Here is a 12,503-nt window from a genome sequence, read left to right on the forward strand (position 1 = left end):
ATATTGTGATTTCAAATGGATTCACCCAAATGCTTTTTCTGTGCATTGGCGAACATGGCCACCTCTGAAGAGCGTCTTATTTGTTCCGTGAAAGTGAGTCTAAAAAATCTCAAACTCATTTTGGTACATATTATTCTGACGTTCCCGTATACCGGGTGGTTGCCTAGCGCGACGCAGCATAGGGATTTCAATGGTAATTTCTTTATAGTCAATTACTAGCTCCCCTAATTATTTTAGAGCAAAAGTCTAAATATGTTTTTTTTAGAGAAAAAAATACTGCATCTGTTCATACTTTTAGTTATAATTTTCCGTTTTTCAAAACCGTAGAAATCTACAAAATAAAAAGGTTCATTTTGCAATAAATCAAATATGCCTTGGAATTACCTAAAAAAACAGCGATCACGTTTCATTATTTGCCTTTGACGTATATTAAATTTATACTTGTTTATAAATTAGTTAAAGCACTGCAAGTGCAATAACGTTCAAAATGTCCGTCAAAACCATCAGGAAAACGACAATACATTCAACCTTTTGGCTGCAGTAGCGGAAAATCCGAATATAAGTTTAAGAACAAATCTTCTTCAAATCAGTTTTTTTCTTCGATTATATGTAGGTACTCTGATTCCGGAAAATGATAAACAAATAGTATCTGATGCAGATGCAGCATACATTCTCTAAAAAAACATTACCCAATTGCCGCTTTTTCTTGCATCGGATAGTTGTAACAGAATTAAATATGAAAATCGTTCGACGTCAAATAACGATAACTTAGATGCGATGCGCTTGTAGTTTGTTAAAAGATTCCAAAGCATCACTGATTTATAAAAATGTAATTTTTTATTTTGTCGATTTCTACGGTTTTGAAAAATGGAAAATTATAACTAAAAGTATATGAACAGATGCAGTATTTTTTTCTCTAAAATAAACGTCTTTAGACTTTTGCTCTAAAATAATTAGGGGAGCTAGTAATTGATATTGACTATAAAAAAATTACCATTGAAATCCCTATGCTGCGTTGCGCTAGGCACCACCCTGTATAGGCTATCACGTGGCACCACGTCTCATGGTAATTGCAGAAAGTTTGGGGACTCTTGTTGCATAAACGTTAAAAACATTCTGCTCTGGGATTAAATTCTACCTAATAATACAAGTTTTTTTAAAGATTAAAATAGTCACGTTATCTCAAACAATTACCTGTACCTCTCTCAAATAAACGAAACACTTAATAAATCACATCGAAACTGTCACATTTGGATTTGCATTAATGAGCTCGGCTTCGCCTCGTCAAAATGCCTTCAGTGTCAATGCGCGAAGTTGACCTTCGCACTCTTGTCATATAAATAACTATTTTATACACTGCCGTTACACTAAAATGACAAAAACAAGAATAGCGAAAAGTTTACAAAAAATAGACATTATTACATAAGGATCACCTGGACTTGGATCTTCTTCGTAATTTGGCCGTTCCGTCACTCCCAGTGGCACTGCTACAGTTCTAACTGGACATTGGCAAGTATAGACGAAAGTTTGTTATATCGTGCTTAACATATTGAATTGTTTAACACAATGCGTAGGTGTAACATCAAATGCCAAACCCTTGACAATTAACAAAATGGGACTTCCTGATCAGCGCACTTCTAGGACGTCAAACATTACAAAGTCCAGATAAAAACTCTGTCTTATACATATAACAATTCTTTTCTTAAGAAAACGTGCGTGTAAAACAAAACGGCTGTCCAGGCGAACGGATAGGTTAGGTTCTTTAAACCAGGCATGGGCAACCCACGGCCCGCGGGCCTAATCCGGCCCGCCGATAAGTTTTGTCCGGCCCGCTAACATAATTCATAGTTAATACTTCATACGGCCCGCCAAGTTAGATTAAAAATTCGAATTAATTAATTAATTATGATTATGTTACACCGCAGCATCTAGTGGACCCAATCCGAAGCTTCTAAGGCGTTTGAACGCCTCTTTGAAGATGCATTTCTTTTTTCACAGATATCACCAGGTATTTTCCAGAATTTTCGTCGCGATATATACCGGGTGGGGCAATAAAACGACACATGTTTTGGGATTCAGCAACATTTTTAAGCCATATATTGCAACAAATCTTAAGAGCATAAATGAAAATTTGGATACAAGCTGAATATAGGGATTTTTTATCCACATCTGGTAAACTTTGTATACAAAATCGTGTCAATTTTCAAGAGTACTTATGTTCTGTTTTTAATGATTTTTACGAAAGCAAAAAATGAGTCAACACCAAAAAGATTTCGTTAAACATACTTTTTATTTGGGTTTTCAACATTGGCCCGTGGCGCATATGAAAAATTTTATTTTGGCCCCTTGGAAAAAAGGTTGCCCATGCCTGCTTTAAACAATATTGTCGAGATTTCAGTCTGCCCAACGTTGCCCTTGTCGGAGTTGCAATTTGTTATTATTTTGTTGTGTTGCTCATGTCTTCTTCGAGAATATGGTTCGTTTCTGGAATATGGTTGTCGGGAGCTTGACGGTTTTTGCGACAAGTTCTTATATTTTTACGACTATTGATTCAAATTAACTAATGCTCCGTTTTCTTTTAGAAGATGTTGACGCCGAATTAGAAAGAGAAATACCTTGGCCGATGAAACGTCGACGTCAAGACGCCAATCTACTGGGCATTAGTGACGACGAATCGAATCAATCCTTAAGTCGTTCCAGCAGTCTTCTACAGTTCGAAAGTTTAGAACGCCAGTGTCAAGATATCAGTAGTAGTTCTCCTAGCATTCTTTCTGCATTTAGCTTCGATTCGTTAGAGATACGCAGAAAAAGCGATTTGAGTCCGGATAGTTTAGACGGCGACGACGAGAAAGAATCGGATTATTACAAATCGCTGAAAATCGACGTGGTCAGACCAAAATACAGCTTATTTCGAGATTCATATTTGCATAATAAGATTAATTCGAGTAGCTCAGAGTCGAGTGAGTCTCCGAACGATCGCTCTTTAGAGGAGTATTATAAATCAAGTGGGTGTTTGAAAACATCGAGAAGTTTAGAAGCTCTTCATAAGAGTACGGGGGATAAGATTTCTATAGAGAACTTGAGTGAGGATAGTGGATACAGTGATCACTTTTGCAACTTTGCTAAACAAAAATCGAGTAGTATTCCAAATTTAAAAACACAAAGCGAGGGGGGGAAAAGCGATTTCGAGTTCGAAGGCGATTCGAGGTTTGATACCTGCGATTCTCATCACAAACTCGAGAATGTGTCGATGAAATTTGGTTCAAGTTATCAGGATCTTACTATATTGGATAAGTATGACGTGTTGTGCACAACCAATCCCCTAATTGAGCGATTCGTATATAATAAGTGTTCGAAATGGGATTTCAGCATAATTCAAAGATCGGACTTTGGGATAAATATAGAAAAGAGAACGGAATGCGACGTTAGAACTTCTAAATATAATACGGCGTCGGCGAGTGAACCGAACCTACTGCAAGATCGAAGTGGAAGTACCGTCTTGCCTGTTGAAGCATTGCAAAGTTTAGATGATTTTCAAAATCAGTTTTTTGATAGTGGCGTCTGTGCGTCTAGTGTACCTAAAGATCTTAATTTAGCCAGTGAATTACAGTCGAATAACAAAGAGTGGAACGTGAATTATTTTATTCCTTCGATTGCGGCAAAAAACTGTGATATTGCCGACTTTGCCAATCAAGAAAGTATTTTTATCGAGAGTTCGTTGAACAGCGCAGACTTCAAAATGGAGTTGTTAGACGAGGGGAAGTTGAAAATGAATAATGTTGCTGATGTACAAAAGGAATATACGAGTAGTATTTCTACGGGGTCGGATATTGAGATCAGTACATTTGGAAGAGAGGGCAGCTACTTAGAGGCGATGAGTAATAGGGTCGACATTAGTGACGATGAATACAACTCTTGTTACATGGAAAATATTAAAAAGAGTACAATTGTGGATTTCGACAAGCAGATTTTTAAAACGGTCTCCGAAACGAGTATACCAAGCTTTCACAACAGTAGTAATAACCTCGATTTTTTTGTCTCGACACCTATATCGGCACATGCACGAAATGTTATTAGCACCCCAAATTTATCCATTGCCAAGCATAAAAACGAAAACGCTCATTTTGATGTCATAGCGAGTTGCTCTACACAAAGTTTTAAGCGTAAAAGCTCTTTGGTTAACCACAGTAACAGTAGTACAAGTGGCTTATCTGATGACGACAAGACTTTAGTAAATGCAAAATCGTTCAGTGGATCAACGGGCTCCAAAGGGGTGCACTTTTGCCCAATTGTGGCGGAAGTAAATTGGCACGATAGCGAGACCACCAGTGAGAAGGACTCCAGTTACAGTCTGTCGAGCACTCCCGAATGCGAGGACGTTAAACAAAAATCTCCAACGCCACCAATTATTAGACCTCACCCTCGAGTTCTTGTAACCGCCGAAGTGTCTAGAAGTCAACCAGAATTGAAATACACCGAATTGGCTACGAATAGTTTTCAAACCAACGCCGAATTGCATTACACGCCCCCTAGGAATCGTACCGTAAGTCAGCCGGATATTAAGACAACATTGAACGGAAGCACTAACAGACGTAGTAGTGAAACGACGGGAAGAAATGAGTACGGTTGCGTGTTGGTTAATTACGTAGACGGTGATGGCATAACTTACAGACATTCTTATTTGGGAGATGTTTACGAGTCAATGCCTCCCACCCCCGCTAGTAGTCACGTGTCTACAAGCGGCAGTGGCACGAATATTGTCACGCCACAAACAAATCTGCTGCTTCCGAAGCAGGCGGCGGTAACAGCAATGGATAAAATTACGACATGCGATTCAAAACCTAAAAAATCGAAAAAATTAAGCGGTTTTTTTTCTCGGCTCGCTAGTTTTCGCTTCTCATCTCGCAAAAGTTTCGATGACAACGGCAAAGGTAAAAAGAAGTCCGCGCCGGTAGCGATGACGAATACGCAGCGGATCGCCACCAAAGAGGATTATATTTATATACCATTAAAAGGACCCGAAAAACTGTTAACTAAAGACGACGATCAACAAGTGTCGGAAACCGCATTATTAACAAGACCGGAGGACGTTACCTGCATAAGTGCCAAACCACCCCTACCGAAAGCGCCGCCGAGGGTAGTTGGCGCAAGCGTGAAACCGCGTACGGGCGAAACATTTGCGCAACTCGTTCGTTCCGAACACCGGACTATTGATTCCGGGGACGTGTTCCCCCGGTCCATGGAGCCCATGGGGCTGATCGAGACGGACCTCGATACGGAGGTGACAGTTATTACAAGTGGTACCCATGTGAAGACGAGAAGTTTGATGAACCTGGGGGCCGAGGCGCCACCACGCAGCCTCGCAGCCCCACCACACCCCACTAGGCCACACAAGTCCATGGAATTCCTTCTGGACAAGCAAAACCTTAAAGTCGTCGAGGTAAGTGGGTTATTGTAATTTTCTTACACTCTAAACATTCACACACACCGTGATTATAATATTTAAAACCGTTAACATTACGAAACATTCCAACCAGAATTAAATTAAGTCCATCACCTTATTTATGTAACCGATGTCTATGTACGTCGCAGCATAATCACCTACATACATTTCAAGAATACGTAATTTCGTACTTTACTCTTAACCCACTTTGACTGATCAATACTCGCAATGTACCTGCTGAGGTACATTCTTCCATAAGCGACCGTGATAATTGATAATGATTGAAAAGAACATTCACAATGCTCTCTCCAATTGTACGTGTAAATCAACTAGCGTGAACAAATCAATGTCGGCTACCTACGGTTTCCGTCATGCTTTTGAATTTTATAAATTATTTATGACGCTTGCACCCAACTTGCATTTGAAAGTATTTAAACGTTGTAAGTATGTAATCATGGCCGAAAGAAAAATTTAAGGTGCAGCTCACGTTTGAAAAACGAGATGTTACAGCAATCCGGTTCTCTACCCATCGACGAAATTTTCATTTCGGAATTCTACAATAGGATTTTTAATGTATTGGTGAAAAGCTAGAGAATGTTTGAACGAGGGACTGGGTCAATGTCATGTTTAATATTCGTATCTAGTATTAAGGGTTGTACCTAGTGTAATTACCAAAGGCCAATATGGAACAATTTCAACGTTTAGTACAAACAGCTGGTTTAGTTTTATGCGGGGCAGCATTTCCCCTACAGATCATTTTACACGTTTAATTTGTTTGAACCCTGCCAAATTCTATAAATATGTTTTCAACTGGCCGCAAGGCATAAAAGTTCAAATTCGAAAAAAGTTGTGACGTAATGTGATTCTGATTGCCGTGCGATTTTTTATTACGTACAGGTTCATGCATCATGTTTTATTTAAAATCCATACACGAATTAATTAACAGTAATGAGTAATATAACCGCGCTCTATTATTTCCTTGGATTATTAGTTTCCTGTTAAGTAGCAAATTACGTATGGTGTTATGGTATGTGCTTACTTACTTGTTCATAGATCCAGGACAAAACAACACATTGATGATTTTTACTTGCAGTATTCCGGTTCCTCTTAGATGTTTTGGTTGTCTTTTATCTACAAATACTAAACAATTCAACGTTTCAGAGCTTAGATTTTTCCGGGCGAGGACGCTTGATACCCTGGGGCCTGGAAGTTCATACCCAACGCTACTCATATTCAACGCGTAGGGGACTTCTATTGTGCAAATAACTAACATACAAATGATCAAGTTTTATAGATTTTATTGTCATGCATTCATAATACACAATACAACAGTTTAAACAAACTTTAAATTTGTTGTTTTGCATGCTACACCTAAACTGCTCCGTTCTTCTCAACTTCTCGTTGAAAGCCGCCATTCGTGAGGCACACTTAAAAAAGTTGTAGTACCTCTCAGGTAAAACACATGTGAGTCCGTTTCAACCATCACCCGATCGCCATACTTTGTCGAAATGGTATCAAGATTCGGCACTTTATATTTATTGCCAACGAGTAAATCGCACGCATTTTTAAATGGCTTATAATGTGTAGCATCGTTCAGCTGATCTAAATCGAAATCCATCGTAAAGGTAGTCATTAAGTACTGATTCTGTCTGTAATGAAGTACATAGGTACAAAACATGGGCGCCGCTACTAAGGGGCAAGGAGGGGCCCGGGCCCCTACCTGGGATTTGAGAAATCGCTTAATCCATTTTAGAAAATGTTGAAAGCTCACAATAAAAGCAGAACACGGCCACCTTTTTCTGTCACATCGCTGTTCCCTGTTCGGTGACAAAGCAAAAGTAGGTAAACCTTTTATAACCTTATTCAGTTACCTCAATGTCCATGAAGTTACCATATTGTATAGACTATAGAGATTAAATTAACCGAAGACCAATATTGTCTAAGTGGATTGATAATCAATCCACTTAGTCAATATCACCCCGTTTTGAGTCGTATAAAATGGATAGCTACCGACCAATATTGTCATGTCACTTACATATTTCGGTTCGGCGCTTTTTAGCGCATTTTCCAAAAGGAAAACGAACGCTATTGTCCGCACTTTGTCCGTCTTTACCATTACTAGTCCTCCACTTTAAGCTTTTTCGTTGTGGTTTCTTATACGGTGTGGCACAGCCTCGAGGCCAGAACGACAAAAGACTTTTTGGATTAGCCACTTCCTTCCCGAACAATTAATGATTTTGTGCGGGGAAAATGCGCTTTCGTCGGTCGCGAGTGACCACGTTTTTAACTTGTTATGGAATAGATGCACATAAAGTGATGAATATACGAAGAATCACATACGATTCAGTAGGGGAATTTTTTTGTTACTCAGCTCGTATTGGTAAACCAGACTTTTCATCCGGCTCATAGTCAGTAACACTGATTCTTGTACTCGTAGAAATCGATTGGCGAAGATTTGACATCCCTGTGTCTTTTCGTTCTTGAGTTAGACGAGGAACAGACGCACAGGCAGACAAAACCATCACGTAAGAGGAATTTTTATTCTTTCGAAATAATTACATTGTTTTAACCTACGCTACATGCAACGTAGTAATCAATAACATTATGGTTGGTAATTTGTTACAGTTTTGAGTAGAAAAATTATACAGAAACAGTTTAATGTTACAATTTGCCCTCGAATTTGCCTCACGCACTGTAATTTTTATCACCCGCACGTTAGTAAGAGAGGTATTGCATTGGGGTAAAAAATGACCCCCCCCCTACTTTTTTTCGGAAATACACGTTTTGAAGCACCAGGATTCCGAATCCAACAACATTTTGATGATGTCGGTCTGTCTGTAGTGTACTGTTATTGTAACCAAATTTGGTACACATATTCTTAGATATAAAAGGAAGAGCTGAAAAGCTTTCGGGGAGAATAGCGCATGCGCAAGTGTGTTAAATTCTCATTAACGGCTAAACGTACACGGCTGGTTGAACCGATTGGAACCAAATTTGGTACACACACAGAGTTGTATATAAGTAAATAGAGAGGCAGTACATACGACCTGCGCGTGGAAAAATAACTCCAACTACAGTGGCCGACTTTTAATGGCGGAGCCGTTGGGACTCATGCGCAGTGCGTGAAAGGGAATCAGCACGATTTTTGGGTGCATTCAGTTACATAATCACAAAACAAAACAGCAATAACTTTTCAGATGCTTCAGATTCATTTGTAAATAAACAGACGCTTTGGAGTAATAATTTAAGCATGCCCATTACATTATACTCTTTACCGCCATTTCAATGTTTAGTAGGCGACGATCTGTACATAAATAAAGGTTATTTTAAAATGCTCCTAGAAAAGTGCAAGAAAAGATCAAATATATGGGTGGAAGGAAAACTCTTCGCAAGCAATTGTTGAAACTTGGTTTTCGATACAAGAAGTGTCGGGACAAACGTAGGTTGGTAATGGAAAGAAGTGACATTGTAGTATGGCATCTCGTTATTTAAGTAGATTAAAAGAAAATGAACAACCTCAATGTGACAAGAAACCCGTTATATACTTGGACGAAACCAATATTCACCCATCGTACGGAGTGAGTAAATGCTAACAATCAGATGAAGTATCCGGAAGTTTATAATGGGCTGGTCAGAGGTACATCGTAGTATGCTGGTAGTCGTTCTGGTTTTGTAGAGGATGTCGCACAGTAAATCCGGGGATTATTACGATGATATGAATCATACCAACTTTATGCAGTGGTTAGAGAAGCAGCTTATACCCAATTTACCAGCAAACTCACGCACCTCGTCGGTGTTCAAATAAATAAGCCACCAACAATGAATAATCGTAAGGAAGTGATACGTTCTTGGTTAGAAGCAAATAACAATCCTACGAGAAATGAATTTATTGACAATCTACAATTTATTGTGAACACCGGCAGTTCCGATGATGATTAGCGGTCAAGTGACGATAATGAATGAAAAAAGTTAAAGGTTGTGTGTTAATTTAGTCAATGTCAGTGTTATTAATTTCAATGTGATTGTTTCAATAACTGTCCATATTTACACAGCAGAAGTGCATCAGAATTGTAAATTGTGTTGAACATGAACATCTAACAATCTTAAATGTGTTTACGTTTTGTAGAAATAAAATTATTAATTTTACTGTTTCCCCTTGAAGTAATGCAACTCATATCGCGTGGCCCACTCATTTATATTTAGTAGAGTCAAATTTTGCATGAGAATGTACAGTCTAAATTTCCAACGTCCTCGGACACGCCATGTCAGGGACCTTCTGAGCGTGGTGCCACTGTACATACCCTCTGCCGATGCTCCATTTTTGAGATATTTGAGTTATTGGCATTTGCAGTTTGTCGACTTTGTGGCTACCCGTATTCAAACTGTGTTTTCGGCATTGCACACCTGAAATTTTGTCCCGCACCAAAATAAAATTTCAACTTATTTTATTCTTTCATTGCTTATTTTTATACTCACTGAGTGCATAAATAGATCTTTAAACTCGATCGCACGACAAATATACGATTTCCTTTATACCAGAATCTCAAAAAATCTTTTCTCGATTCTGATGTTGTAAGCCCCTTACCAGCTTTGTATTGTAGTCTACTGTATTAAAAGTTCTTAACGATTGTAATGTTTCTTATTTATTCAAGACACAGTGTTAACAACATCATTCACCACACATTGAATTTCTTTTCAATTTTTGTTGCAATGAGAAACCATATTATTCTCAAGCCGAACCTGCTTTAAGGATCATTTAATTTGAAGCCGGTTCTGTTGTCGATTACTGCGCACACTCACCAACGGCCTGTGCAAGGTTCAATTGGAGTCAATTTTTCGCTACAAGACTGTCTCTCTATTTACTTATTACAACTCTGTGGGTACACATATTGTTAGACCTAAAAGAAGGTAGAACGCGCATGCGCCGGTGTGCGGGTGGTATCTGTGCTAACCACAGCAAATTTTATAATATAGTGCTATTAATTTCATTTTTTTTTTCAGTAAAGTACTACTGTAACTGTACTTTTGTTCTTGTTTTGTTTTGTGCCTAATACTCGGTCTAATATGTACCTATTAAAAATCCAATATGTTGTCCGTAAGAAATAAGAAAGTTGATGCGATTGACTCCAAACCCACAAGTCATAAAATTTTGATTTTAAAATCATCAGAAAGCTCAGAAAAAATCTCTTAAGTGTTTGTTAAAATTATTTTCCTACTACCTCTTTAGAAAATATCATTTCTCGCCCCGTTTTTAGGGTCGAAAGCTGCACTTTTCCTCCCTAAGGGAGGAAAAATGTTTTTCCTCCCTCAACTCCATATAACGTACCTAAGCTTATAACTAAACAAAATACCCTTCAATTACAACTAACTTTATTTATATGTACTTGTTATTCTCAGTGCTAGTAGAAGAACCGAAGTTAAAGGTGCAATTACTAACATTGTTGAAAGTAATGTTACCAGAAAAAGGTGAGGAAGATTGATTAACGTTGAAACCTGTACTTGTCAATGTTTGTAGAGTTCATTTGATGTTCTCCAGAAACTTTTGAGGAGAGCATTCCGCATGTAATTTGGTTAGAAACTTTACTTTTTTTTACGATTGATTCTCCTAAATAGCCCTCGGCTACGTTGGTAGAGCGCCATCCTCCGTGTCTCTTTAAACTCAATAAATCTCCTCCAGCATCAACCAACAAAGACGCGGAGGTGCGCCGAAAACTATGCCCAGTGTAACCTTCTGCATCTGGTAGCTCGAGGTACTTTGCAATTTTATATGGTATTTTGGCAATTGTATTTTTCCCTATGACTTGGATAGTGCACTTCCCTTTTATGTAATTAACAAAAAATCTTGTATGTTCAGTTTTAGCAGAGCGTAATGAAACATATTTTCTATAAATTCCATGTACACTTGTTCCATTAATGGTTTCGTTAGTGATTACAAATGTTATTTGCATTTTTGTTTTGCTATCGGGTATTTTCACAACTAATATGTCTCCATTATCCTGAATATCATGCAATGTCAATTTAATTAGCTCATCGCAACTGCAAGCTCCGGCAAGTCCAATAATTAAAGCAACCTACGAACAAAATATAGCGTTCATAATGTATCAAATTCAAATCATCTCATAATTACCTTCATTTGCAAGTAATAGTCATCGGGCGCCTCCGAAAGTAATCTGTTTAGGTCATTCCTACAGAAAATTTTAGCTTTCATTGGTTTATACCCATTTCCTTGACGTATAAGCAAAGCTATGACTTTTGCATACTTAATGTCAACGTTGTCGTTTATAAGTAATGTGGTACGTAACATTGAATATTTACTCCACATCGTCGATGGTTTAAGCGTTTTCGAATGATGCGCAAAATATGCTAAGATTACCTCTTCAGCAATTTTCTTGACTTTTCTCCCCATCATCCAATTTTTGAAAGCAGTAAGTATATTCTTTTTCGTATCTGTTGTGTCCGGGGTTCCACTGCTCCTACCCGGTGCAGTTGCCTCCGAGGTTCGAATAATACACTGCGGTGGTTCAACAGGAAATGTTATCGCACAAATTAACAGAATTGACAACGACGTAAGTATATTTTTATGTAATTCAAATTCAAAATTATTTATCACGTTACTAACTCTACCGTAACTTAGTAACTGCTACAAAATACAACAGTATCTGTCCCTAGATTTTGCAGGCAGTAGATCAAGCGATGCCTGATTAGCTTCTTCTAAAATGTCTGAGGGAATATTTTCCTCTAAATCACTTTCTATTTCCATATTTCCTGATGAAAAATTACAGAAACGACCAGTACACAAGCTACTGTTTATACCGCTACCATGGCAACATAACTTCACCATGGATACATCCTAAATTTTTTAGTGTAACTAGATGGCAAGCGGTCATCTTACCGTAGAAATCTTTGCTAAATTGAAGTTGAGGTAGTAGAAAAAATCATATGTATAACTCTGGAGGAAAGTACATATCCCTCCCTTGTGTGATTACTGCCCTCCGCTTCGCGTCGGGCATTAAACTTCACACGCGGGAGGGCATCTTTAACTTTCCTCCCTTGTTATACA

The 12,503-nt window shown here is 38.3% G+C and overlaps 2 protein-coding genes across 2 annotated transcripts in view; one reads left to right on the top strand and one right to left on the bottom strand.

The window, feature by feature from the left end:
* LOC116163058 overlaps positions 1–12,503 on the top strand; it is an 87,933-nt gene that overhangs the window by 14,999 nt on the left and 60,431 nt on the right. Inside the window, exon 4 of the mRNA XM_031476898.1 lies at positions 2,583–5,440. Coding sequence (XP_031332758.1) covers positions 2,583–5,440 — 2,858 coding nt within the window. The remainder of the gene's footprint in view (positions 1–2,582; positions 5,441–12,503) is intronic.
* On the bottom strand, positions 10,647–11,782 carry LOC116162692. The gene is made up of 2 exons (XM_031476368.1): positions 11,571–11,782; positions 10,647–11,514 (listed from the first exon to the last, which is right to left on the bottom strand). Exons 1-2 carry the CDS (start codon positions 11,763–11,765, stop codon positions 10,924–10,926), a joined length of 786 nt encoding a protein of 261 aa, XP_031332228.1. The 5' UTR covers positions 11,766–11,782; the 3' UTR covers positions 10,647–10,923.

The sequence above is a fragment of the Photinus pyralis genome, unplaced genomic scaffold (assembly GCF_008802855.1).
Source record: "Photinus pyralis isolate 1611_PpyrPB1 unplaced genomic scaffold, Ppyr1.3 Ppyr1.4_LG2, whole genome shotgun sequence".
Taxonomy (NCBI): Eukaryota; Metazoa; Arthropoda; class Insecta; order Coleoptera; family Lampyridae; genus Photinus; species Photinus pyralis.

Bases quoted from the DNA above. Each gene is read 5' to 3' on its own strand.
- LOC116162692 (XM_031476368.1), bottom strand. From the start codon at position 11,765: ATGTGGAGTAAATATTCAATGTTACGTACCACATTACTTATAAACGAC. The intron at 11,515-11,570 runs GTAATTATGAGA...TTTTGTTCGTAG, and splicing joins ACTATTACTTGCAAATGAAG to GTTGCTTTAATTATTGGACT.